The sequence below is a fragment of the Ambystoma mexicanum genome, chromosome 5p, assembly GCF_040938575.1.
Source record: "Ambystoma mexicanum isolate Mex_15411 chromosome 5p, UKY_AmexF1_1, whole genome shotgun sequence".
In the NCBI taxonomy this organism is placed as follows: Eukaryota; Metazoa; Chordata; class Amphibia; order Caudata; family Ambystomatidae; genus Ambystoma; species Ambystoma mexicanum.
In genome coordinates this window covers 249,547,729-249,561,580 of record NC_090930.1, presented here as the reverse complement: position 1 = coordinate 249,561,580, position 13,852 = coordinate 249,547,729, and the positions used below count along the sequence as shown (strand labels likewise).

The following is a 13,852-nucleotide window of genomic DNA, read 5'->3' as shown; positions in this document are numbered from 1 at the left end:
CCTGGGAGGGACGTCAACATTGCATCACCTCTTGTGAAGAAGGACTTAGGATTATGAAAATTCAGGAAGATGGGGGTGAACAACAGGATACAAGGCTGCAAGAGAGACAACAAAGACTAAATGGGATTGGAGGAAAGTACGCAAGCTACCATCGAAGAAGGTGGTTCTGGATTTAGTGAGGGGAAAAGCAGATATTGTGGCACTACAAGAGACCCACATATGCAAATGAGACGATCATAAAATCAAGGATGGATGTCCTTGATTCACAGGGTTCTCCCCTTCCCCTGGATTCTTCGTTACTTTCTTGGGTTACAAATAACAGTTCTTGAGGTTTCCTTGGGTCAACAGCAAATGTTATCTTCAAACTGATTCTTTCTTTGTATGCGTGGTCGGGATACCTGGTGTACACAACAGCCAGGGTTTTTGTTCCCAAGTCTCTTCACAACCTGCTGATTATTTCTTGTATCTCATTCACTTCTAACTTGCCTGGTGTATTTCCCTACCAGTATTTCATTTATACCTTTACAACTCAACTGCCTGGTATACTCTCCTGCCAGGGCTTGTCTCAATTGAACAAAGGTATAGCTGTGAAGGGTACTCTCCTGCCAGGGCTTTTCATATTTGAGCTCCTGCTCACTCTCCCACCTTTTATGGTTCTGCTTTTTTGCCTTATTGGCTAATATACTTGGCCTCTTATATATGACCTCTTTAGTGCCTCTCTTATATGCATGCAACATTCATTGACAAACCTGAAAGTCTCTCTTAGAAAACTGCTCTTCGATGCTTTCTCTCTGTGGTTTCATAAACAATTCCTTTTCCCTCTTTTGGTTTCGCTCTGTATAATTAACTCAGTTTGGCGTGGCCGCCAATATACCCCGGTGTTCCCTCTGTTCCTCCGTGGTCACACTGGTTCTTCTTTTTTTTTTAACTTTATTTTTGGTTTTTCAATATTCTCACCATACAAAGGCACCTCTAGGGTGCTCAGTCAGAGCGAGACAAACACAGCACAGTTAGAAAGAAAAAAACAAACCCGCAACTTCAAACAACCCTGCCGAGCCACCCCTACCCCCCCCCCCCCCAGGTTCACCCTTACAGGATCTCGTGGGTTCCTTCCTTATTTTCAGTTCAAGATTGTCAAGTGCCCTCTTGCGGGTCTGGACTTCACCGCACATCTTCTAGTTCAGATATATCAGAGTCTGAGGGATCAGCATTTCTTAGCAAATAATTTATGTATGGACCCCAGATATCCGGGGGGCGAGCATACAGCGGTAGGAGTCGAATACATTTGCATTCAGTGTTTTGAAAATAAACAATGTCTTTTTTCCAGTCTTCAATCTTGGGGAGCGGGCCTCGACCCCATGACATCGCGATTCTCCTGCGGGCCAGCACCAGGAGCAGGGCCGCAAGTTTTCGAGATGCCGGCTGCAAGTATTTCGTAAGGGAGAGCAGGGCTCCGAGGGGTGTTGGGGTCACTTGTTCGCCAATGATGTCTTCGGTAACTTGTAGAACAGAGGCCCAGAAATTGTGGATTTCCGGACAATTCCAGGCTAGGTGGAGGAAGTCCGCGTTAGCTGCCGCACACCTGTCACATCGGGGTGACAGTTCTGGGTGATGTTTGTTCCTCTTAACTGGGGTGTAGTACGTCTGATGCACGAAGTTAAAGTGAATCAATTTATGCCGAGTGTTTATTGCCACTTTTTGCATCTAGCGGAGGATATAAGACCAGTCTTCATCAGATATCGCTTCTTGAATGGTTGTTTCCCATTTTCGCTACGCCTTGGATTTGGGAGGCGCATTGCCTACTATTAGGGATTTATATAACAATGACACTAATCTTCCCTCCCCCTGTGCTTGAATCGTATTGTGTAATAAATCCCATGTGGGAGGTTGTTTGGGAAAGGACAGAAACAGCTTTTGAAGGGTGTGGCGTAGTCTAAAGTAGATGAACACGTCTAACGAGGAGTTGCCGCCTCTATATTTGGCCATTTGTGGGGTCAGGAAAGTGCCCCGGAGGAAGAGGTCACCAAAGGAGTGAATGTTGACCTTCTCCATCCATATAAGGAACACTTTCTCATTAGTAATGGGAATGCCGGGAACAAATCTAATGGGCAATAATGGGGACAATCTTATTGTCACCGTGTTTAGCGTGTTATATGGGACCGGAATATGACTGATAATGACAGCCCTCAGGAGGTTGGGGGAGGCTAGGGCACGTTCCACTTGCACGTGGGGCCGAACAAAGTGGACCGTATACCAGTGACTCAGAAATTGGGCCTGGGCTGCCCAATAGTACTTTTCAATATCGGGGAGCGCAAGTCCCCCGTTTGCCACCGGCAACGTAAGTGTGTTGTACGCCACGCTCTCTGGTTTCCCAGCCCACACCAATTCTAGTATTAGGCTCCTGACCTTTTGGAAGAAAGACCTGGGGACCAGTAACGGAATGTTCGTAAACAAATAGAGGAGTTTGGGTAAGATGACCATTTTCGTTAAGGAGGTTCTTCCCCATATCGTTAAAGGTAGAGTTTTCCACCTGTGAATTCGTTCCTGCAAAGAATTTAATGCACAGACATAGCTATCCCTATAAATCTCATGATGATTTCGAGACATATAGATACCCAGATGGCGAACCTTTGAGGTTTCCCATTTAAAACCGTAATCGTCTGGGAATTCAGTTGTGGTCGGGGTCAGGGGGAAGATTACGGATTTTGAATGATTGGTTTTGAGGCCTGACATACGACCACATTTTATGACTTCTCGCATTACCGGGTTGAGATTGGCCTGGGGGTCGCTGACAAATAACATAACATCATCAGCGTAGAGGGAGACAATTAATCTATGGGGACCCAGTTTGAGACCTCGTGTCAGATGGTTGGCGCGAAGCCTGGATGCCAGGGTTTCCATAATGAGGGCAAAGATAAGGGCGGAGAGCGGGCAGCCCTGTCTTGTTCCGCGCTCTAGTGTTATGCCTGCGGATCTGGAGTTTCCGAAAGTAATATATGAGCGGGGGGGCACTATAAAGCAGGGACACTAATTTGATGAAGAATTTGCCTAGGCCCATTTGTGTAAGCGTTGCAAACATGAACGGCCATTCAACCGAGTCAAATGCCTTCTCGGCGTCGAAGGACTGCTATAGCCCGTTGTGTTGGATTTAGGGCCTCTATGACTCCAAACAGTCTCCTGATCCCGTAGGTTGTGCTTCGCCCCGGGATAAACCCACCTTGGTCTCCAATTACAAGTGCGGGCATAAGAGGCAGTAACCTTGTAGCAAGGATTTTAGCTAGAATTTTATTGTCCAGATTAATCAAGGAGATTGGCCTGTAGGAAGCACAATCGCCTGGGGGTTTGCCGGCTTTGTGTAGCACCATTACGTTTGCTTCACGTGATGTGGGGGGGAGGAAGCCAAGCTGCGAAGTTTCTTCAAAAACTCGGAGCAGAAGAGGGGCTAGGATAGATGCATGGGCCTTGTAAAACTCTCAGATGAGCCCGTCCGGCCCAGGCGCCTTGGCATTTGGGAGGGATTTTATTGCCCTTTAACTGTTATCGGAGCATTTAGGGGTTCACATAGCTCTGATTCAACCCAGTACAGCTCTGTGTCATCGAGGAACTTTTGTATGGTTTCTGGATCGGAGGCCCCTTTAGAACTATAAAGATCTTGATAGAAGTCTCGAAATACCTTGACAATGTTTTCTTCAGAATATACCAGTCTACCCTGGTAATCTTTGATACACTCGACTTGAGTCGGGGTTTTATCTATGGATAGGAGACGGGCTAACAAGGCGCCTGGTTTCTGGCCTTCCCCATATTGGCAGACCTGATGCTTGCAGCTCGTGAACTTTATTTCTCGTTCAGCTGTTTCTTTAAACTTCAGCAGTTCTTTCTTTATTTCGGCCTGAACATGTAGGTCTTGAGTAGTGGAGGCTCTCATCTCTAGTTCTTTCAATCGTTGTTCACTACTGGTCAAGTCCTTCCGGATCAGTTTTAGTATGCCATTTTCTTTGGCCAGGCAGACTCCTCGTACAAAGCATTTTAGTGTGCTGGCCAAGGCGACCGAGTCTTGGTTTATTTCGATAAAGGATGTTATTTGCTTGCGAAGTTCATCCGCAAAGACGGTGTCGGTGAGTGCTCCGAGCTTGAATCTCCACCGGAGTCCAGGATTGGTGGTGCCTGGAAGAGTGGCTTCTAGTGTGACCATTGAATGGTCAGAGAAGGAATGCGGCAGGATTTGACTTTCTCCCCAATTAAAAGGGCAGTGGATAGATGCTAGAATGTAATCGATCCAGGAACTAGTGTTGTGAACAGCAGAATGAAAGGTGTATTCTCTGGCGTCTCGAGTGTGGCGCCTCCAAGTGTCGGATAACTCAAACGTGTGGCAAATCTCACAGACTTGGGCACTGGCTTTAGAGTGGTGTCCTGTTGTATTATGGGACTTGTCGAGAATGGGGTCATTGGCGTGTTAAGGACCGCTCCCCAGATAATGGTTGTTGCGTTGAACTTCCCCAGCTGAGTCATGACCCAGTTAAAGTTGTTGGGTCCTTCGGTATTTGGTGCGTATGACTTTACTATTACTACCACTTTCCCTGAGATCAACCCTCTCACCAATAGAGCTCTTCCCTCTGAGTCCTTCACTGAGTTGATGAGACTAAAGTTTGATTTCCTGTCTATTAAGATTGCAACACCTCTGGCGTACGAAGAATATGATGAGAAGTACCTGTGACAGCCCCATGATTTAGCCCAGAGCTGTTCCGATGAAGGCAGGAGATGCGTTTCTTGTAAAATGGCTATATTGATTTTGTGGCGTCTGAGATAATGGAGGATTCTCCTAGTCTTCGCTGGATGGTTACTCCCACGATGTTCCAGGTGGCGATTTTAAGTGTTGTTCCCGACATCTGGGTGGTCAGCTAAGCTCCGTTTTATCAGGACTGGAGGTGTTGACTGGATTCTTGCGATCTGGAGGTGGCCGGAGGGCCCGGCTTGTATTGGAGTAGCGAGGAACCTGATGGTTGTTGTAGAATAAGGGTGAGAGGTAGGTAGCGGCCCAGCTGAACTGGAAACCCACCCTTGAGTGGGCAACCCCCAACTGGCCCACAGAGAACAATCCCTTACAAACAGAACAGACAACATAGCAGTGCTAGGGGCGCTGGTGGCCCTCCAAGAGGCGGCTGGCTCCCAACTCTTGTTGCAAATTACGGTCCGTGGTGATAGAGCTGCTGTATGAGTGTTGTTGAGGCGTCATACCTAGTGCGACAATTATGAAGCTGATTTTTATGGTGGATCTCTTCTCGGTCTGTTACCCCTCTGGGGGATGTGGTTGTTTGGGGCGGGCTGGCAGCCGGCTCGGTCTAGGTATTCGCTGATCTCATCTGGAGTGTTGAAGAACTGCGTTTTGCCTTCGTGCTGAAGGCGAAGTTTCGCTGGGAAAAGCATGAAATATTGGATCTGATTTTCTTGCAGTCTTCGTTTCACGGCTGTGAAAGTACGTCTTTGTGCCTGGACGGTTTGGGAGAAATCCGGGAAAAACAGAATCTTATCACCATTGTATTGCAGCTCTCCTTTGGTTCTGGCTGCTCTGAGAATGGCGTCCCGGTCCTTATAATTGAGTAGCTTCACAATGATGGGTGGGGGATTTGCTCCGGGAATGGGTTTTGCATTAGGAACCCTATGGGCTCTTTCGACAACAAAACACTTAGACAGGATTTCTGAACCAAACAGACAGGATTTCTGAACCAAACAGGTCCGTGCACATTTTCTCCACGTATTCCTCCATTTTCAGGGCGGGTTGGTGTTCTCTGATTCCGACTATCTTTAGGTTATTACGGCGTGAGCGGCCTTCCAAGTCCTCGTTTTTGGCGTTTACGGCCTTCATTTGGGCCTCCAGTTGGGATACTCTGGAGGATAGGGCCGATGTCCCATCATCAAGGTCGGAAACCCTCTGTTCAACAGTGTCGAGTCTGTCAGCATGTTTATCCAACCGATGTTGAAGCATGTCTACTTTGGAGGAAAGCGAGTCTAGTTTGCTCCCCAGGCTCCCTATCCCCACCTTGAGATCTAACAGAATTTCTCTGATGTCGAAGTCTTGTGTAACCTCATCTTCGTTGGGCGGACTTGAGTTGGGCGATTGTGGTCTGCTGTTGGAAGAAGACGCTTTGACTGAGGAGCAGCTCTCAAAGTTCAGTTTTCTTTGCGATCTATTAGTTTTCCCCATGATCTCGATCTAGGAGGGGGATGAAGTGCCGAGAAGGCGACACGGAGTGAGCTTGGAAGGGCCAGTCAAGAGTCTGCTGGGTGTGTTCGTAGCAAGCTTGCCAGGGATCTCTTACGGCTTGTTTCGGCGCACACACTACAAATTTTGGTTTCGCATCTGTCCCCTCCATTGTCTCCGAGAGGCGTTGGTGAGGGATTTCGTGTCGCGGCTGTGGATGAAACGCCAACGTCCCTCGGATACACCAACCTCTAGATGAACACTTGAGCAATTCGCGGGTACAGGCTCAGTGATCGACGCCGTTTATGGCCTATAACTGATGCAGTGACCTCGCGTGGGCCCCAGAGCGGTTTCACCGTCAGAGGCCGGTGGTGGGGTGCTTCTGCTGCGATCCAGGGCACTGTTTAATTGACTGGTAACCCGCCGTGGAGTGACACACATATCCGTAGAGATCCTCATTCGCGGGGTTCCCGGTGCTTGCCCCGTACCCTCTAGTCTATGGATCTCAGTTGGCCTCTTCCACTGTTGATGGTGTCGCAGGGCTTGTCTATACTCATTTTATGTATGTGTCCACTAGGCCTCACCGCACCGTTGCGGCCGCAGGCTATGTTGGCGCGCGGAAGAGCCGGGAGACCAATCCTACTTATCATGGGTGCTGACGATTAAGGGGGCGCACATTGCGATCGTACCTGGCTTTCCGCTGGCGTTTGGTCATCGGCCTCCGTCATTCTGGCTCATTCACGCCTGTCCTCTGGGCCTTCTCCGCGGCCTCTCAGCGATCCGCCGCACACCACTATACTGTGACTTCTCCGCTCCGTCTGACGCCTCTGTGGTACGGTCGGTGCCTTTTGGTGTTACAGCCGGGCACTGCCGCCTCCCTTGCGATGCCCTGCCTCGGCTCTGCCGAGGTCGCGCCACCACCATGATGGCGGAAGGGGGGGTGGGTCCTTTCTCGGGCCGTCGTTCGTGGGCAAAAACTCATGCGACAGCCGAGCTCGTTCCAGAGTTGTGCACAGAAACGCCTTAGCTCTCGCTGGGTGTTCACGGCAGCTCGACTAGTCACCTCGGAAGCACGCTATTTTCAGGATCTTTGGGGAGCTACACGGAGCTCACAGGAAAGCCGCCATCTTGGATGGCTCTCTAGCGCCCTCTAGTCACACTGGTTCTTGATGGTATTTCTCATTACTTTTGCTGTCTGCCGGTGACGGCCTCCTGCTGCTTTCTGCTTTGCAACTGTTTCTCTACCGTTTTCCTGTTGCATGAAGGTTCCGCTGCGATCGTCTGCTTCGCATGGGATTCCGGTGAGCAAAGCGCTGTTCTCCGACACCAGCGAATGCCCAGGAGTCCTCCGCTGGCTTCTGTTGTTCTCGCCACATGTCATCTGCTTCCAGCAGCCTTCTCCCTTCAGGTTCCCATGCTGGTTGGATCCACAGACATTCTACCAGCCGTTTCTTCACATGGGGAGGAGCAACTCGCTCCTGCCAGCAGCCTGCCTGTGTTCCATGCTTTAGTGATTTAAATGACCCCGGGCACAGGTTTGCGCTCACTGCCACCAGAGAGCTGCCTGTGCTCGTGGATTTCTGTGCTCTGCATTACTACGCTCCTCTTACTCGACCCAGTGTTGTGGGGATTGTGGGAATAGTAGTTTGTCCCTCCCTGAAAACACTGTATGAATGTTAGCAATGGGTTTTAATGGCAAACTAGGTTTAGATGAAGAGTATGTGGAATTGGGAAAAGTGTCTTTCACAATTTTACAAGACCAGTTACATTTTGAGAGTTGGCTTTTCGGTTGTAACAAAAGATTTTTACTATCCATGGGTGGAAGAGGGAAGGTATTACAATAGGCTATTAAGGCATGGGGAATCGGAGGTGTATCTTCTGAAAGGAAAGGGTGATGCCATGTCTTACCCGAAGATACCACAACCCTCTCATAGAGCTTGTCTCTGCCCCCCCGGCCCCCCCTTGTGATCCTCCCTCATATAACCGCCCCCAGGGTCAGGATCAGGTAGCAGTTGCTGTACCGTGGCCACTTGGAAGGAGGTCACCGCCGGCAAAGGAGTGATAATCGTATTCATCCCACCCCCTTCTCTGACAATTTCTTACAAGACATGCTCTTGGACATTGCCATTTTGCAAATAGAGTGCCTGAACATCCCTGCTCATCTACGCAGAGTGCTATTCTACAACAGCTTGCAATTCTGTTTCTTTACAGGGGTGGGTTTTAGCTTATGTTTTTAGTTGTTTGCATTTTTATTTAATCAAAAGTTGATATTTGTAAAGAAATTTGATAGGACATTTTTATTTTGGAGTCTTTGTACTGCTGCTGTCTGATTGTAACTGTTACGAGCACACATCCCTCTTGAAGATACAGCCTTCCCTCATCCTGTGCAACCACACAAGGTAAAGAATATATACCTTTTGAACTCTGAGTGTTTCACCTTTATGATTGTGATCACTGCTGTTTTATTAGTAGTGTGGAGCACTACTCATCCCTGTACTCCTGCAGTGCAGTAGTCATTTAGTCACACGTGATCAGTAAAAACTGCACTAGATTAGTCGCTATGTGGCCCAAGTTTTGTATTACTGGCCTCTTAAGCACTAGGTCAATCAACTAACTTTCTGGTTGGTTATATCTTGTCATGTGCATTGTTCCATGCCTACATGTTTTATAAAAGACATGCCCTGCCCCGCCATACAGGCTCTACAAAAGAAAATACTGGAATTTGTCGGGGGGGGGGGGGGGGGGGAGCCCCGGATCAACAAACGAATTATGCTGAAGGGGAAATCACAGGGGGGGGGTTGGGAGTCCCCGACTTAGCCAGATACTCACTTGCTGCTCAACTATCGCACGCATTCTCCTGGGTGCAAGAAGTAGACCCCCTGAAATGGCGACAAATCGAAGAGTCCTGGTGCCCGGTCCCACTACACGATCTTCCACACCTACCACCTATAAAACCACAGGCAAACAGCGGGCCCCTATCAGCCACGACTGTTACGACCCATTGCTGGAAAGTCGCAGCGCGGAAATGGGGAGTACGAGGCGCCCTTGGTTCCATTTCTCCCATCTGGAACAACCCCGAATTCTCACCAGGAAACCCTCCACGGGATTTCCAAGCCTGGATAGCAGGGGGCCTGGCACGAACTAGCGACTTTCTAGAAGAAGGTTCGCCCATCACATTTGATAGGTGCAAAATAAAATTTGTAGTGGATGAGCGGGAAAGATTCAGGTACACCCAAATCAGGCACTGGATGTCGCACAGGAGAACCCGAGATAAATGTTCTAGAGAACCAACAGCACTTGAACTCACACTATCAACACCAACCAGCAGAGGCAGAATGTCCACTATATACCGGCTCCTGGACAGGTCACACCCTGCAAAGAAAGAAAGATATATGACAGAATGGGAAAATGATATTGGGCCTGAAATAGAAGTAGAAGAATGGGGGAAAATATGGGCTAGATTGCACAAAAGCTCACAATGCATCACAAACAGGAAAGGGGGTTATAAATTGTGATATAGATACTATACCACCCCGACTCAAATCCACAAGGCTAATCCGGACATTCCCGACATGCTGGCGTGGCTGCCCGGCCCCCGGATCTCTATTCCATCTAGTGTGGACCTGCCCAAAGGCAGAGGTATACTGGAAGACGGTCCTGAAACACATGTCTTTCAATCCCCTGGGACCCAGGAATTGTCCTTATAGGCGAAACCGGAGACGGCGCATTCTCGATCTCAGGTCAAATTCCTCGTCTATGTAATCACCTACTACTAGCCGCGAAAATCGCAATGGCCCGACTATGGAAAGACGAAAGTGGCCCCTCGATTGCCCTATGGTGGGCCAAAGATTGGGACATAGCAGAAGCCGAAAAAATCATGGCTATATGTTCAGACTCCCTAAATAGAACTTTGAATATATGGGACCCATTTCTGGATTACGCAGCCAAATTCCCAGCCCTCACCAGGAGACCCCCTCTCACCAGGTGGCTTCAATGTAGCCCACTTTACTGAACTCCGAACGGCCCCCAAACACGCCAGAATCAAGTCGGACAATCATCCGTGACCAAGATGTCCCAGCTGCAACAGCCAGGAGCCCAGCATCATTCCTGCCCCCAACCTATAAACACTTTCAGAGACACCTATTTATAATCTATCTGATCATTGTTGCATTGTTGTAATGAATATATTATTTTGAAAAATTCAATAAAATGTTATGAAAAAAAAAAAGACATGGTTGAGTCGAGCAGTGCACAGGGGTTTACCCTTTTCAGAAATGACCAATATGTGTGAGTAGGGGAAAATTCATCTATTTTTTTAGGTGTTCTGTACAGGACCAAAATGCAGCAGAACTACTTTTGAGGTGCTGAATTTCTTTACCAGTTGCGTTGAAAAGGAACACTAACTTTACATGAATACGTGTGATAAATATTTCTGACCAGTCCTCTTTATTGCACCTTAGTGGACATTGATATATTTTTCTCTTGCCAAGGAACCACTTTGCAAATCTGATGACTCAATCTTTCATTTAAGTGCTTCATACAAATTGAAGTTTAATGCATGAATGGCAATATTACTAGAAAGGATCACAACAGCCTATGAGCGAATCAAGTTTCAATTTTCATTATTTTGCTACCAGGCATGAAAGCGCTTCACACTTAGCCCTCCTTCGTTCCCCAGGTTATTTCCGATGACTATATTCCATCGTAGATGAATCTCCCTGCCTGCCTTCTTTCTTCATCTAATGCAGGAATTTGCAATATCCGAATGTCAGACATACTCAGAGTTTATATTTCATCTTGCGTATTATTCCGTAATGTATTCTGGATTACTTGTGATGTAAGTATCTATGGCAGGTAATCAGCCGAGTTCTCCATATCTAATGGATTGTTTCATGCACTAACTTTCATATTAATGTAAAAAATGTTTAGATTTGTGTCCGGTCCGCCAGAGCAAAGTCTGCTTCCATTGCTTTCCATAAACCTGTCCCTTTTCAGTGAGGTTGGTATGCTAATTATTTGATCCAGTCCACATGTAATGAGTAAGGATTACTATGTGGTGCATGCTCGATTGTGCAGGTATCATTGTGAGGTATGTTGGCTTGATCCCTGGTTCAGTCTACTATACCACCCACCCTCCATACTTCTCCAAAGTTGGTTTAAACTATGCACCCGTAGATGCTCTATTACTTTTAGTCCTATTGCAGCTCTTATGCTATCAATTTCAGTGTGCAAGGAAAATGTGGAGTACTAATGCATTGGACTTGTAATACATTTCGAAGCAGGTCAGTTCATGTGAAAAAGGCGATGTTATAAACAACAACAAAAAACTGGCCAGATAAATGGTATGCCGAAAAGCGATAGATAAATATGGCAATCCCAACAAGCTCATGTCTCTATTGTTCTTATTTATTTTAGATGGAACCTGTCGAAGAGGCATCACCTCTAAATAAAGGTAACAATGAAAATGTAATTTTTATTTATTGTTTAATATAGCGCCTTAATCCAGATTATTCCTTAATTTCAGTACTGGTTTACTACTCTCCTCTTAGCTTTTTAGTAGGCAGCCCATGCTCCTATTAAAATGTGACTGTGAAGAATTGAGTAAGCGTAGCTGAAAAGGTGGACTTTTTCCATGTAATCTGGCTATAATTACATCACGTTTCCATCCCATAGTTTGCAGGTTGGCTGTTACCATGTATTATGAAGGATTCCAAGGGGCCTTTGGAGAAACATTGATAGGCCCCACCATTGCTCCCCTCAACCCTCTAACCCCATCCCAATTTTTGTTTCCCATTTTACAGAGGTTCTCTCTTTCTGTTTAGAGGACACTGCTAACCTGATCGGATCTGCAGTGTGTTTATTCCCTCATATTCATTTTCTGAAGAACCTTTTCCTGTGTTTATACTTTCTGTGCTTTTACAGTTACATTACCCACAGAGAACAAATAATGGCATGTAAGAAGGTTTCTGCTTCCAGGTAGCTTTAATGGTTTCCCGGCACACATCAAGCTTGTTTGAACTGATTCCTCCTTTTCTAGGCAATTCCTGTCCTTGGGGCAGCATTTTTAGGTGAATTGCAGTTGGATAGAGTGATCAAGCAGTTCACACTCTTCAACACTCTCCAACTGCAATTCACCTAAAAATGCTGCCCCAAGGACAGGAATTGCCTAGAAAAGGAGGAATCAATTTCCTTGTGTCTCATCCACACGCGTGCAGCCGTCACTTATGATATGATGTTGCTACTTCATTCACTTTAACACACACTAGTCTATCAAGTACCTTGCCAACTCACCTTGCGCCTCTTTCTTATTTATTATTAGTTTTATTTATTTTCGAGTCAAGGTCACTACCACAGTCTTGACCTTGCCTCCCCAACTCTGCCGTTCATCCGGAGGATCGTTGGCGTCCCTGAAACACAATGCAATCTTCACTTGAGGGATATGGCCTGCTCCACGCGGGAAGCCTTGGGATTTTCAGCCCACTGCTCTCGTCCCTTGGTCTGTTGCTCTGCTCCAGTAGGTGTGCCTTTGTCCTGGAAATTCTGCTCGTTCCCCTGTTCCGCCTTGCTCAGTGTGTCTTTGGTTTCTGCCTTTTATTCGTGTGAGGAGAACTAATTGGTATCAGTTGTATGTACTTAGGATTAAGTGCCTGACCCGATAAGCGAGACATGGCCGGTACGATGTATGCATCAACAGAGGATGACCAGGCGTTCCACTCCTTTGGTGCATGGAATTCAAAGCTTGTGTCACCAAATCTTCTCAGACGAAACCGAGGTTGATTCATATGAAGATTTTCAGTGGAACGCAGCCCCCCGACCTGGTTGTTTTAGCGAGAGTCTCTTAATGAGGTATTGAGGGGCAGCCAAATTCTGACATTTATAGGTAAGAGACAGAATATTATGCTCGATTCTTTGCTTGACTGGCAGCCAATAAAATTCTTTCCTAAATGCAGTGATGTGTTCACGCCTGGAAAGTCCAAAAACGTCCCTCAAAGCTGCGTTCGGAGTAATCTGTAGGCGATTAAGGTTTGCCTGTGATGTACCAGTAAGTAAACTATTGCGAATTGACCAATGCAGCAGCCAACAGTGATCTAGTATTTATGGAGAGGTAAGGCCTAATATGGTGGAGTAATTTAATCACTTGTCCACATGATGATCGGATCTGTGAGACATGTTGCTTCATAGATAGATCAGCGTCAAAAATGACACCCAGTGTTTTTACTGATTACAGAAATCAAACTACCAGAAATAGGAAACTGGGCATACTGAGTGCTGAGTTTCTTTAATTGTGGACCGGAGGCCATCATGAGAAGTTCGATCTTCTCATTAAGTGCCAATGAATTGAGCGCCACCCAGGCCTAGATTTCAGTATAGACTCCATTCACTGCAGTAGCATCTTCTGAGTAGTTTCCAGTCAATTCAAATAAGACATGGGTGTCGTCTGAATAATTTGCAGATTGGATGCCCAGTCCATTTAAGAGGTCAAGTAATGGCTTGACATAGACATTAAACAACAGAGGGGATAGACAAGAACCCTGTGGTACTCCAGATGTCAGAAATATAGGAGGGTGCCTGAGCATTTCAGCAGCCACTGTAGAAGGTTCTAGGGCCCAGAAATGATGCAATGCATTGAGAGGCTTTTTCTGAGCAATTAGC

The 13,852-nt window shown here is 46.9% G+C and overlaps 1 protein-coding gene across 5 annotated transcripts in view; it reads left to right on the top strand.

Annotated features, from left to right (window-relative positions):
* XIAP (X-linked inhibitor of apoptosis) overlaps nt 1-13,852 on the top strand; it is a 683,213-nt gene that overhangs the window by 448,229 nt on the left and 221,132 nt on the right. For all 5 annotated transcript variants that reach the window (XM_069612668.1, XM_069612665.1, XM_069612667.1 and 2 more), the window contains exon 5: nt 11,615-11,651. In XM_069612668.1, coding sequence (XP_069468769.1) covers nt 11,615-11,651 — 37 coding nt within the window. The remainder of the gene's footprint in view (nt 1-11,614; nt 11,652-13,852) is intronic.